Source organism: Phoenix dactylifera, unplaced genomic scaffold (genome assembly GCF_009389715.1).
Source record: "Phoenix dactylifera cultivar Barhee BC4 unplaced genomic scaffold, palm_55x_up_171113_PBpolish2nd_filt_p 000097F, whole genome shotgun sequence".
Taxonomy (NCBI): domain Eukaryota; kingdom Viridiplantae; phylum Streptophyta; class Magnoliopsida; order Arecales; family Arecaceae; genus Phoenix; species Phoenix dactylifera.
The window spans coordinates 426,488-441,039 of record NW_024067681.1 but is presented as its reverse complement, the minus strand read 5'-3'; the positions used below and the strand labels follow the sequence as shown (position 1 = coordinate 441,039).

General features: G+C 53.0%; 1 protein-coding gene and 1 pseudogene across 1 annotated transcript; one reads left to right on the top strand and one right to left on the bottom strand.

Annotated features, from left to right (window-relative positions):
• The first annotated feature begins 300 nt into the window (after positions 1-300).
• On the top strand, positions 301-3,263 carry LOC120104767 (probable long-chain-alcohol O-fatty-acyltransferase 5). Its single transcript, XM_039116520.1, has 2 exons — positions 301-791; positions 3,251-3,263. Exons 1-2 carry the CDS (start codon positions 301-303, stop codon positions 3,261-3,263), a joined length of 504 nt encoding a protein of 167 aa, XP_038972448.1.
• A 1,218-nt stretch (positions 3,264-4,481) lies between these two features.
• On the bottom strand, positions 4,482-5,817 carry LOC103713400 (annotated as a pseudogene).
• Positions 5,818-14,552: the final 8,735 nt, after the last annotated feature.

Genomic DNA, 14,552 nt, shown 5'->3' with positions numbered 1-14,552 from the left:
CTCCTACCCTGCCTCCCCTGGTCCTTCTCCTCCATCAATCTCCGCGGCATCTCCGCCTTCTTCCTCGCCTGGCTCGCCCTCTTCAAGCTCCTCCTCCTCGCCTTCGGCCTCGGCCCCCTCTGCCCCTCCCTCCCCCTCCTCCCCTTCCTGTTCACCTCCTCCTTCCCCGTCAAGATCCAAACCAAACCCAAGCCCAAACCTCCCATCTCTTCATCTTTATCCACCCTTCACCGCCTCATCACTGTCGTCAAGGTTCTCCTCTTGGCCACCATCATCTCCAGCTACCGCTACAGTGATAGAATGCATCCGTACCTCCTCCTCGCCATCTACTGCTGCCACATCTACCTGATCCTAGATCTCGGTCTCGCCTCCATTGCCAAGATCGCCACCGGTCTCCTTGGCCTCGAGCTGGAGCCCCAGTTCAACAACCCCTTAGGCGCCTCCTCCCTTCAGGACTTCTGGGGCCGCCGCTGGAACCTCATGGTCTCTTCCATCCTCCGCCCCTCCGTCTACGACCCCGTCCAAGCCCGCTGGGGGTTCGACGCCGGCATCCTCGCCACCTTCTTCGTCTCCGGCCTCATGCACGAGCTCATGTTCTACTACCTCACCTTGGCACTTCCCACCGGGGAGGTTACCGCGTTCTTCGTCCTCCACGGGCTGCTCACGGTGGCGGAGAGGAAGGCCCGGAAGGCAGGGTGGTGGCGGCCGCACCCCGTCGTGGCGGCGCCGCTTGCACTCGGGTTGATCGTCGGCACCGGGGTACTGGCTCTTCTTCCCGCCCCTCCTGAGAGGTGGGGCCGACGCGGTGGGGCTGGCGGAGTTTTCTGCTGTCATGGGATTCTTGCAGGACGCCGGAGGGGCGCTGCTCGGCCAAATCGGTTTCTTGTAAAACCGATCCGAACTGGCCGTTCATTTGCTGCTGGGTCAACCGGGACCTCTTGTTACAGTGGGGTCTTTAGAGGGATGGGAAAAGTAATTTTCTCTTTTTTTCTCCTCCCTCCTCCAGCTGGGTTCCATGTGCGCGTCGGGGGACTCATCTGTCCGTAGAAAAATATTGGACATCATCTCCAGTACTTCTTGCTTTTTTTTTTACTAGAAAGAAACTTTGGGACTCGAATATCCTGTACGGCGATTGACACGTGCTTCCATGCGCAAACTTACGCAGTACCTAAAATATTTCTTTTGGTAAGGCGTTCCTTAAATATTGCAAGCGATGGCATTCATATGGTAGGAGACCGGGAGTCTTGACCAGAAATCACCAGGCTAGGTCCTCCATAAAAAGATGATCCGATAGACGTCAAACTTTAGCTTCTGAAAGTCGAATTGAAAAAATTATCTGACATCAAAAAAAAAGTTGATCAAAGCAATACCTATATCTAAGAATTAGAATAGTAGTTGATACAAGTTCTAGCCATTAAGTTCATGTTCGTTAAATAATTATTGTTTAACTTAATTAGATTCTATAAGATAAAGCAAGCGGGTACTGGTAAAAAGTTTGGATGGTAAAAGGTAGAATATAAAAATATGGTTCCGCTCATTTCCCATCAAGGAAATAATAGCCTTTGCTCATAAGTAACAAAAGGTGGGTGGTTGTGGATTGCATTTATCAAAGAATAGAGTAAAACTTGCGCACCCCCTCCCCTTCCCCCCAAAAAAAAGAAGAAGAGAAAATAACAATTAAATACTAGAAGCCACGATCTCTCGTAGCTATCTGAGTTGTATATAAGCATTTTAGCGATAGTAAGTCATATCTAATAGTTTGGATCATTGATATCAGATCTCCATCGTTTAATGTAGATGTTGCCCAGTTGTATAGCCTAAGAGAGGGGGGGGGGGGGGGAGGGGGGGAATTGGATTTTTCAAAATTTTTTGATAAATAAAGCAGTGGAATTAAATGCTTAATAAATGAATAATGATTTCAACAAGTAAGTAATAAGTAAATATGCAAGATGTTAAAACAAAAAAACAAACAAGACAAACACAAATATTTTATAATAGTTTAGTGCCAATCCTTTACCTACATTTACTCTCCAAATTTTTTGAAAATTTTACTATAATATATAATTAGATTACAACCCAGTTATTTTTCGGGTTATAACCAAACCTAGTTGATTTTTTCAGGTCAATCAACCAAAACCTTCACCGATTATTTTTCGGATTCACAATCAACCAAGTTGATTTTCTAAGCTAAACAACCAAAAACAACCTCAAGCCTTTTTCAGGCTCAACACAATCCAATTTAAGGTATGGACAGACCTTTCCCCAAGTTTCAGTTCCAGAAACTTGTTACAGCAAATGATAAAAACAACCTCTTCTTCTGAATTGTATTCATCACTATCACTCCATGCAGTGACCATTACATTCTTTGGCTTTTTTAGACATTCTTTAGAAGTGGGCGGTCTGTTCTGAAATGTCCTGATTTCTTACATTCATCGCATATTAGGAGCTGCTCTTTGCATTTCTCTTTGCTTGGCTCCCCCTTAGCCAAAGGTCCTTGCCATTTTCTTCTTATAAACCTTTTAAACTTTCTTGTTATCAATACCACTTTCTTATACCCTTCTGCGCTGTCGGATTCTTCACTCTTATCTTCTTCTTGAGTATTTAACTTGAGAGCGATGGTTCTTCTTCTCTTTGATTCATCCTCTTCTAGGTTTTGCTTCATGGATAGTTCATGTGTCATTAGTGAACCTAGCAGTTCTTCTAGTGGAAGGGCATTAAGGTCCTTTGCTCCTTGGATGGCACTGACTTTGGCTTTTCACATTCTTGACAATGGACTGAGAATCTTCCTTACCAAATCATTGTTAGTATATGATTTTTCAAGACATTGAAGATTATTTATAATGTTGATGAAACGAGTAAACATATCAGATGTTGACTCACCAGACTCCATTCTAAAGAGGTTCATAATTATGAATATGCATATTAATTTTAGATTCTTTAATCTGGTTAGTGCCTTTGTGAGTTACTTCCAACCTATCCTAGATTTCTTTAGCAGAAGAGCAAGTAGATATTTTATTAAATTCATTAGCATCTACAGAATAGTACAAACATTCATGGCTTTAACATTCAACTGAGCCATCTCTTTATCAAATTTATTCCATTCTCCTTCGGGTTTCAAAAGAGACACACCATCAATAATCTTTGTGGGTATGTAAGGACCATTTACTATGACATTCCATATGTTAAAGAAGATAAAATAACTTCCCTACTTATAATAGTTGTTTCTAATGTTTACTTCTACTTCTGGCAGTTATGATAATTGACACCAATTATCTTCCACTACCGCACATCCTGACCTGATACTACTTGTCAAGCCTTAGACCTTGTACCATCTGTCAGGTTAATAGTCATGCTCAATTATTGGAATCCCCTACTAAATCTTCATTCGGCCTATTTTGTATAAGCATACTGAAATTCCATGCATTCAACCTCTAGTAGGATGCTCTTGATTCGACCTCTCCCGCCTATGGTTAGCTTCCATACAATATCCGTTTTGTCTCAGCTCTTAGGATGCCCATTATACCTATTCTCATTCCATAATGTGACCAATTTCGTCATGTCTCTCCGACATGTCAGATCGAGAAAGGATATGGTGTAAATAGTAACTAAAGTAAACTTGACATGGGAGGTAATTGATGAGCGATAACCTTAGCTTACTTATCCTGGTAATACATCTAGCATGTATAATTTATCTTTAAGTTAATTGGAGTAAGCTCTTACTGCTTGGATTAAGAAAGATCCCAGCGAGTCGACCCCAGCACACTCTTGCTGACCATAGCATCTTCACGAGCCAACTCTAACAGACTATGAATCGACCCTAAAACAATCTCAGAAGACAGACAGAAAGTCAATGAATTCATCACATTGACAAGTCGACCCATGAACTACTTAAGCCGACTCTTGCAAAGTAGGAGTCCATCTCAAACAAAGATGAGTCGACTGCAGAATAGCCACAGCGAAAAGACAGAAAGCCAAGAAAATCACTACTTTGAGGAGTTGACTCCTAAAATTCACAAGCCGACTCTACTAAAACTAGAGTCGACCCCAAAACGGCCCACAGTGGAGAGAAAAAAGTAGTGAATGATAGTTTGTTAAAGAGTCAGTCGGCTTCTGAAATCAACAAGTCAACTCCTGAAAATCTCGAGTTGATTTTTGAATAAAGAGAGCCGACTTCACAAGCGCCATAGATGCACAATAGAAATAAAAGCAAGATTGAGCGGACTCGTGAAGATCAAGAGTCGGCTCATAAAAATCTCGAGTCAACCCCAAAAATCTGCGAGTCGGCCTCTCTACGCCTGACAACTGCAATGTCTAGTTTTTTTGCAAATCTAAATAGTTATTTTTCTCTCTCAATGGCTCTATTAACTGTTTAACGACTAGAAATGTATTCCAACCATCTCTAAAATGTATAAATGCATGGAAACATAAAAGAAAACAATAAGCTCAAGCATCAGAAAGAAAAATCCACTAAAAAGCAAGAGAAAAAGAAAAAGAGAGAGCTTCAATATGTAAATTATTTTTTAGATCTTTCATTGTAAGCTGAAAGATCAGGTCTCCAACTTTAAAGAGTTAGTGGAGCGCTATCAAGAAATGGTCAAGCCAACCAACTAGGGTAGGCCTATTTATTGTTTTTTTCTCTACTTCGATTGCAACCCGATCCGGCCAATCAGCGCCATTCCGGCATCCTCCAGGAATCCCACGGCGGCCACGGACTCCGCCAGCACCTGCTCGAACTCCCCTCTCCTCAGTAGAGGCGGGAGGAAGAGCCAGATCGCCGTGACGGAGACGAAACCGACGGTGATCGGCACCGCCACCATCGGATTCGGCCGCCACAACCCGGCCTTCCGGGCCCTCACCTCCGCCAATGTGCACAGGCCGTGGAGGACGAAGAACGCCGTCATCTCCCCGGTGGGCGCGGCCAAGGTGATGTAGTAGACCATGACTTCGTGCATGAGGCCGGAGACGAGGAAGGTGGCGAAGACGCCGGCGGCGAAGCCGCAGCGTGCGCGGACGGGATGGTAGACGGAAGGGCGGAGGATGGCGGAGACCACGAGGTTCCAGCGGCGGCCCCAGAAGTCCTGGAGGGATGCGGCACGGAAAGGGGCATCGAACTGGGGCTCCAGCTCGAGGCCGAAGATGGCGGCGGGAGCGGCGGCGGAGGCGAGGACGAGGTTGAGAACGAGGTAGATATGGAAGCAGAGGATGGAGAACAGGAGGCAGGGATGGAACTCGTCACGGTAGCGGTAGATCTTGATGACGGCGGCGAGGAGTAAAGCCTTGACGGCGGAGGAGAGGAGGCGATGGTCGGATAAAGAGGAACTCGGTTTGGATTTGGAACTGGGGAGGAGTTTGACGGGGAGGGAGGCAGAGGAGAGGAAGGTGAGGAGGGGGAGGGAGGGGGAGAGGGGGCCGAGGCCGAAGGCGAGGAGGAGGAGCTTGAAGAGGGCGAGCCAAGCAAGGAAGAAGGCGGAGATGGCGCGGAGGTGGATGGAGGAGAGGACCAGGGGAGGTTGAGGAGGAGGGGGAGCACGGGAAGGATGGTTAAGAGGCGGAGCTTTCCCGGCCGGATCTTGGACGAGGCGAAGCGGACGTAGGTCATCGAGGCCGCCACCCAAAGGGAGACCTTTGCCAGGATCTCTAGATCTCCCTCCATGTTGTTAGATCCGCCCCCCATCCCAAATTGCTAGCGCCATTTAAAGGGCAGTCGGTAGGGGATCTGGGTTATGTTGCCATACTAGTATGTAACCCGCTGGTATATATATTTTTATAATAAGAAATACTGTTTTTTTAGCTAATAAAGTTACATCAGTCTTAATGTTCATCGCCCATAAGTTATTCGTTTAAACTGAAAAAAAAAAATCTATAAAAATATTATTTAATTTTGAAGATTCAACAATAAAATATAATTAGAAATTATAAAAGAAAAAAAATGAATGGATAGAAAGGGAATATTTAAAGTTGAATTACCTTCGCCGCATATGCAAATGTTAGTTCTCAGCCAATAATACTATGGAGCTATATCAAATATTTTTTTTGGTTGAAGAAAAAATTAGAAAAAGAGCAATATTCAAAGTATGTTACTAGCTTGTATTTGGTGATTTTTTAAAAGAAGTTGCTTCTTCAAAAAGTTCATTATAAATTTGTTTTTAGGAGTCGAAATAACAGATTCTTCTTGAACTTGATCGAAAGAAGGTTCAGATGTAGAACTTTCTGGGGAAAAAATTAATGCGCATGTGGTGCCTCAGGCCGCGTGCGCCCGCTGGGACTTACGTGGGCGCACGCCAGCGAGCGCCAGTGCGACCAACCGCGTCCGTGGAAAGTGGATGGGTACCAGCGTTTGCTGGCCGCAAAATTACTGCAGACGCATCCGCGGAAGGTATGCACGCATTCGCAAAAATTACCTAAATGCCTCTACCCAAAATTCTATAAATATTCCTTGTTTTTCTCCTTTCGGGACACGAAAAAATAGAGAAAAATACTAAAAAATTCTGCAAAAAAGTTCTTCTTCCTCTTAGCCACTTCTGATTTTTATTTTTGTAATTTTGTTCAGCAAAATTTATTTTATTCTTTTTATTTCGTTCTTCGCTGGATCTACAAGTTCGATCGGATTCGATTTAGTTTCTTCCGAGACGTACCGAAGAAGAAGTTTAGGATCGTCGTATCTCTAAGGAGGATTACCGGGAGATCCGTATGTGGAGGCAAACACTTCTTTGGGATAGCGTCTATGTACTTCGATCTGCCTTCAATCAGGCTATTTCCTCCTACTTTTATTTTTAAATTTAATATTAATAGATCCGTAGGATTTGCAATTTTATGATTTAAATTTATTAAATGAATAGATTTATTTTGTACTAGAATAGATTTCTTTTGTACTATAATAGATTTATTTTGATACGGAATAATATATATATATTATTTCTTTTAAGATTTTCTATTGTTACGGGGGAACTTAGCCGCCACGCCCCACGTGACCGGCACGCGCACCCAGGAAGACTACGGCAGTCCCTTGATCCAGTAATCCGACCCCGAGTCGGACATCTCCGGCTCCGCAGCCCGACCCCGAGTCGGCAGCCCCTTGATCCAGCAATCCGACCCCGAGTCGGATATCTTCGGCTCCGCAGCCCGACCCCGAGTCGGCCGCCCCTTGATCCAGCAATCCGACCCCGAGTCGGACATCTTCGTCTCCGCAGCCCGACCCCGAGTCGGCTATCTCTCGACAACGACAGGCTATTCCCCAGAGGCACGCCGCAGCCTCCTGCTCCACTACTCCCTGCAACGGTTGTATCTGGCGCTGCTCCACGATCCCCTGTAACAGCCGTACAAAGCGGAGCTCCACTACGCCCTGTCATGACCGTACCCAGCGCTGCCCCACGACGCCCTGTAACGGCCATGTCAGTGGCAGCTCCATCGTGCTACACGATGACCAACCCCCCGAAAGGACCCCCCAGCCTGGTATATATGCGGCTGGGGGGAGAAGGGGGGGTAAGCAAGAACTTCCAGAGCATTCTCTTACTTGCTACTATTATCTCTCTTTCTCCTCCAATCTCCTCTGACTTGATCGTCGGAGGGCCCCCACTACCCCAGTGGTGGTGCGAGGCTTGCTTGCAGGTTTCCCGGTGGAAGGTGGAGCGCAATCAACACCAACCAAGGCAACTCAAACGGAACCCCGTTCACACCCGCTGTGCCAATCGTTCTCGGTTTGGACCACCAGGCAACAGTTGGCGCTAGAGGAAGGGCCCGAATCTCAGAGCGATCGTAATGGCACGGCGAGGTGGTCGTGGAGCTTCCAATGCCTCCGGTCGCGGGGCCTCTCGCGCCTCCGGCCGGGAGGCCGCTGCGTCTCCAACACATTCTCAGCAACACTCCACCGCTCCACCTCCCATTCAGATGGTCGAAGCCGCTCAGTTCGACCAGTTAGCCCAGCAGGTTCGCACCCTCGCGGAGGCAGTGCAGAACCTGCAGGGTGTGATGTCTCGGGCGCCCGCAGCGGGCCCAGGAGCCGCTGCTCCCTGAGCGCTCACCTGTCCTCCTCAACCCGCGCTCCTTCCTCTCCCATGGGGAGGAGCGCCGGCGCGAGGAAGATTCTCGAGCACGGTCCATTCTGCCGGGACCTTCCCATCGGAGCTGCGCGGGGTACGAGAGGCGGGCCCGGGCGCGTTCCCAGATCCCCCAGTCCTCAAGGAACCCGCGCTCCAGTCGGTCCCCCTCTCGGTGCTCCTTGTCTCCCACCCATCGGTCGCGCTCCCTGGACCGGCGGGTGGACGATCTCCACCGACAACTCCAGGTCCTGAAGGGCCACTCCAAAGATCCCTTCGCCGACTTAGAGATCTCCTTCCAGCCGGCGCTTGCCTCGAGGATCCTGCGGACTCCGAATCCGCCGGGGTTTAAAATGCCGGCGATCGAGCCCTATGACGGGGCGGCGGACCCGCGGGATCACGTCGAGAGTTTCAGGACCCTCATGCTCCTCCACGGAGCATCAGATCCTCTCCTCTGCAAGGCCTTCCCGGCGACCCTCCGTGGCCCGGCAAGAGCGTGGTTCGCCAGCTTGGAGGCTAACTCAATCCAGTCCTTCGACCAGTTTACTCGCCTCTTCATCACCCATTTCGCCGTCAGTAGCCGGCGGCGACTGGTCTCCGACTCCCTCTTTGATGTCCGGCAAAACGAGGGAGAAAGCTTGCGGGATTATCTTACCCGCTTCAACAAGGCTACGCTGGAAGTCCGGAACCTGAGCCAGGAGGTGGCTCTTTCAGCCCTGAAGCGTGGCTTCCGAAAGGGCAGACTCACCTTCTCCCTGGACAAACGCCTGCCATGGAGCTTCCCGGAGCTGTTGTCCCGGGCAAACCAGTATGCGGACGCCGAGGAGGCGGCCGCCCACCGGAGCAAGGAGGCCGCCGAGATCCCTCCAAAGCTCGGGAAGAAAAGGCGAAAAGAGGCACGCCAGAGGAGGAGCCCGACGCCTCAACGTCGGCGCAGAAGCCTGTCGCCGGCGAGGAACCACGGCGCCCTACGCCCTCGTTCTCCGCCCCGACGTTTCAACCGGTACACTCCTCTCCTGACTCCCCGGGCCCAGATCCTCATGGAAATCAAGGGGCGGGAGGACCTCCCGGTCCCGAGACAGATGAAGAAGATTCCTGGGAGGAGGCCCTCTCGGGCGTACTGTGAGTACCACCGGGACCACGGCCACGACACCGAAGACTGCTTCCAGCTTCGGGATGAGATCGAGGCTCTCATCCGCCGAGGGCGTCTCGGTCGATATGTGAACGACCGACGTCCCCCCGCAGACCCGCGTCCGGCCAACCCGGCCCCTCAGGAGCCTCGGGAGCAGAATCGACCCGTCGCGGGCGTGATCCACACTATCACTGGGGGCTGCCCCCGGCCCGAGAGGAACGCAGGAGGCTCGACTGAAGCGTCAGGGGCAGCCGTCGCAAAGAGGCAGAGCCGCTGGCCACTATCACGGAGGCGCAAGTCCGGAAGTTCGTGAAGAAGAACATCATTGTCCGATTTGGGGTACCTCGAGTCCTCATCTCGGATAATGGTCGACAGTTCGACAACAAGCATTTCCGTGATTTCTGCGAGGAGTTCGGGATCGAGCATCGGTTCACATCTGTGTCGCATCCCCAAACCAACGGCGAGGCCGAGGTCACAAATCGGACAATCCTCCAAGGAATCAAAGCGCGAATCGGTCGGACGGGGCAAGCTTGGGTCGAAGAACTCGAGAATGTCCTTTGGGCGTATCGGACCACGCATCGGACCCCTACCGGGGAAACGCCTTTCAGCCTAACCTATGGCACGGAAGCCGTTGTCCCCGTGGAGCTCGGACTCCCCTCACCTCGGGTGGCCGCGCACCGACCCGAGGCCAATTCGGAGCAACTCCGAGGAAACCTGGATCTCTTGGAAGAAGCGAGGGAAATGGCGCAGGTTCGGATGGCGATGTATCAGCGGAGGGTAGCCCGATATTACAACTCCAAGGTCCGACCGAAGCTTTTCAGAATCGGAGATCTGGTGCTAAGGCGAGCTAAAGCATCTCAACCTGCGGAAGGTGGGAAGCTAGCGCCAAATTGGGAAGGCCCGTATAGGGTTCGCTGGGTAAACCGACCTGGCTCCTACCAGTTGGAGGCCCTAGATGGTCGAGAAATTCCAAGGAGCTGGAATTCCGCTAACCTGCGGATGTATTACCAGTAGAACAACAATGCCAGAAAGACAGTTCAAAAATGTATAACACTTTTCATTTCAATAATTTCTGGTTACAATGGCGTGCTCGTGTGATTACAAGGAATTCCCAGAGGGGAATTAGGGTGTAAAGAAAGTAAAGAAGAGGTGGAGACTCCGAGGAGCTGAAGATCTGGGATCCCAAAACCTCCATCCGAAGCGGCTGCAATCCCACCGGAAGTGGGTGCTTCCAACCGGAGGCGCCATCGACGTCTCACGAAAAAAACGAAGAGCCGGCGCGGATGAAGAAGAAGTGGACGAAGGAGAAGTCCACACTGCTCCTACCCAGAGGCGCCATCCACGCCTCACGAAAAAGACGAGGAGCCGCCGCAGAAGAAGCTCCTGCTGCCTCCAGGGGAACGCCACCTCCAAGGGATATTCCGGTCCTCCCCAGTGTTAGAGGAGAGAAGGGATACAAGGGAGAAGAGCATATGGAGGCGCGGTCCCGGATCAAGCGTCTGGTGCGGAGCTCAATCGGGAGGCTGAACTTCAAGGAGGGGAGACGTGATCCCGGATGAAACGCCTAGAGCGGAGTTCCGCCGGGGAGAACCTCCTTGTTGATCCCAGATGAAACGGCTAGTTGGCGGAAGTCGCGAAGGGCGCGCCTCCCGTTCCTTCGGTAGGGGTCTCTCAACCATGCGCCGGAGAGGAGGCCCACGATCCATGGCAACCTGAACAGCTCCGGCTTGGCAGGCTCCATCGCACCTGCACCTATATTTATAGCCAAACTGCGGCCCCCCGGTCGTTCCGATGCGGGTGGCTCCAATAAATGCGGGCGCATTGAATCCGGAGCCGATCCGGCTCTCGAGGCGTATCTTCCCGCGATTTTCTAAGCGTTATTCTCCTTAATCGCATTCTTTGTGCAGGACACTCCGGGTGGCCTGCACCCCTAGGTCCACATATCTCCGCTCGCGCCCAGGCCGCATCCGCCTCGAAGAACGCGCGTATCGCGGCCGCTTAACTGACACTCCTCGCAAGCAGCAACTGGCGATCCGATTTCCCAGGTAACCCCTCAATTAGCATTTAATGCCCATCTGGTGTTCCCCAGGCGACGCTTGGAGAGGAGGAGAAACACGATCGCAGCTGGCCACGGAGAAATCCCGTCGGGCGGCAAGCGACAGGCGCACGACCAGCGAGCGGAATTTCCCGAGGCTCGGCCCTCGGATGCCAGGCTAACCCGATGATCATCCCGGGAGCAGACTAGCCTGAAGCCCCGACCGGTCGCCTCGGCTTGCGCCAGCCTTGGCCGACCAACGAGCGGAATTTTCCGAGGCTCGGCCCTCGGATGCTAGGCTAACCCGATGATCATCCCGGGAGCAGATTAGCCTGAAGCCCCGACCGGTCGCCTCGGCTTGCGCCAGCCTTGGCCGACCAACGAGCGGAATTTCCCGAGGCTCGGCCCTCGGATGCCAGGCTAACCCGATGATCATCCCGGGAGCAGACTAGCCTGAAGCCCCGACCGGTCGCCTCGGCTTGCGCCAGCCTTGGCCGACCAACGAGCGGAATTTCCCGAGGCTCGGCCCTCGGATGCCAGGCTAACCCGATGATCATCCCGGGAGCAGACTAGCCTGAAGCCCCGACCGGTCGCCTCGGCTTGCGCCAGCCTTGGCCGACCAACGAGCGGAATTTCCTGAGGCCTGACAACCCTCAGATGCCAGGCTAACCCGATGATCATCCCGGGAGCAGACTAGCCTGAAGCCCCGACCGGTCGCCTCGGCTTGCGCCAGCCTTGGCCGACCAACGAGCGGAATTTTCCGAGGCTCGGCCCTCGGATGCCAGGCTAACCCGATGATCATCCCGGGAGCAAACTAGCCTGAAGCCCCGACCGGTCGCCTCGGCTTGCGCCAGCCTTGGCCGACCAACGAGCGGAATTTCCCGAGGCTCGGCCCTCGGATGCCAGGCTAACCCGATGATCATCCCGGGAGCAGACTAGCCTGAAGCCCCGACCGGTCGCCTCGGCTTGCGCCAGCCTTGGCCGACCAACGAGCGGAATTTCTCGAGGCTCGGCCCTCGGATGCCAGGCTAACCCGATGATCATCCCGGGAGCAGACTAGCCTGAAGCCCCGACCGGTCGCCTCGGCTTGCGCCAGCCTTGGCCGACCAACGAGCGGAATTTCCTGAGGCCTGACAACCCTCAGATGCCAGGCTAACCCGATGATCATCCCGGGAGCAGACTAGCCTGAAGCCCCGACCGGTCGCCTCGGCTTGCGCCAGCCTTGGCCGACCAACGAGCGGAATCTCCCGAGGCTTGGCCCTCGGATGCCAGGCTAACCCGATGATCATCCCGGGAGCAGACTAGCCTGAAGCCCCGACCGGTCGTCTCGGCTTGCGCCAGCCTTGGCCGACCAACGAGCGGAATCTCCCGAGGCTCGGCCCTCGGATGCCAGGCTAACCCGATGATCATCCCGGGAGCAGACTAGCCTGAAGCCCCGACCGGTCGCCTCGGCTTGCGCCAGCCTTGGCCGACCAACGAGCGGAATCTCCCGAGGCTTGGCCCTCGGATGCCAGGCTAACCCGATGATCATCCCGGGAGCAAACTAGCCTGAAGCCCCGACCGGTCGCTTCGGCTTGCGCCAGCCTTGGACCGACCAACGAGCGGAATTTCCTGAGGCCTAACCCTCGGATGCCTGGCCTAGCGCCGGAAGAATTTCCTGAGGCCTAACCCTCGGATGTCTGGCCTAGCGCCGGAAGAATTTCCTGAGGCCTAACCCTCGGATGCCTGGCCTAGCGCCGGAAGAATTTCCTGAGGCCTAACCCTCGGATGCCTGGCCTAGCGCCGGACGAATTTCCTGAGGCCTAACCCTCGGATGCCTGGCCTAGCGCCGGACGAATTTCCTGAGGCCTAACCCTCGGATGCCTGGCCTAGCGCCGGACGAATTTCCTGAGGCCTAACCCTCGGATGCCTGGCCTAGCGCCGGAAGAATTTCCTGAGGCCTAACCCTCGGATGCCTGGCCTAGCGCCGGAAGAATTTCCTGAGGCCTAACCCTCGGATGCCTGGCCTAGCGCCGGAAGAATTTCCTGAGGCCTAACCCTCGGATGCCTGGCTTAGCGCCGGAAGAATTTCCTGAGGCCTAACCCTCGGATGCCTGGCGTAGCGCCGGAAGAATTTCCTGAGGCCTAACCCTCGGATGCCTGGCCTAGCGTCGGAAGAATTTCCTGAGGCCTAACCCTCGGATGCCTGGCTTAGCGCCGGAAGAATTTCCTGAGGCCTAACCCTCGGATGCCTGGCCTAGCGCCGGAAGAACTTCGAGAGTCAGGAGTCGGCGAGACGCTACCAAGAGTTAAAAAGAGGAAGGATGTCCGCCGAAATCCGCAGACTGCCAGATCAGCGACAACCGCTATACGCCATAAAGGAGGCGGGGAGCTCGAAGCGCGCGCGCCTTTCCGAGGGATGGCGGCAATCTCGAAGCATCACTCCCTTCACCCGTTCCCCTCCTGGTTCCAGGCTCGGAAGTGGGGGGCTACTGTTACGGGGGAACTTAGCCGCCACGCCCCACGTGACCGGCACGCGCACCCAGGAAGACTACGGCAGTCCCTTGATCCAGTAATCCGACCCCGAGTCGGATATCTCCGGCTCCGCAGCCCGACCCCGAGTCGGCAGCCCCTTGATCCAGCAATCCGACCCCGAGTCGGACATCTTCGGCTCCGCAGCCCGACCCCGAGTCGGCCGCCCCTTGATCCAGCAATCCGACCCCGAGTCGGACATCTTCGTCTCCGCAGCCCGACCCCGAGTCGGCTATCTCTTGACAACGACAGGCTATTCCCCAGAGGCACGCCGCAGCCTCCTGCTCCACTACTCCCTGCAACGGTTGTATCTGGCGCTGCTCCACGATCCCCTGTAACAGCCGTACAAAGTGGAGCTCCACTACGCCCTGTCATGGCCGTACCCAGCGCTGCCCCACGACGCCCTGTAACGGCCATGTCCGTGGCAGCTCCATCGTGCTACACGATGACCAACCCCCCGAAAGGACCCCCCAGCCTGGTATATATGCGGCTGGGGGGAGAAGGGGGGGTAAGCAAGAACTTCCAGAGCATTCTATTACTTGCTACTATTATCTCTCTTTCTCCTCCAATCTCCTCTGACTTGATCGTCGGAGGGCCCCCACTACCCCAGTGGTGGTGCGAGGCTTGCTTGCAGGTTTCCCGGTGGAAGGTGGAGCGCAATCAACACCAACCAAGGCAACTCAAACGGAACCCCGTTCACACCGCTGTGCCAATCGTTCTCGGTTTGGACCACCAGCAACATCTATTAATTGCAATTATTAAATTTATTTGCTTATTTAGGTGACATATTGCTAACAATCCAAAGAAGTGTTTGTAAATTTTTTTAGTAATAAATAAT

Bases quoted from the DNA above. Each gene is read 5' to 3' on its own strand.
- LOC120104767 (XM_039116520.1), top strand. From the start codon at position 301: ATGCATCCGTACCTCCTCCTCGCCATCTACTGCTGCCACATCTACCTG.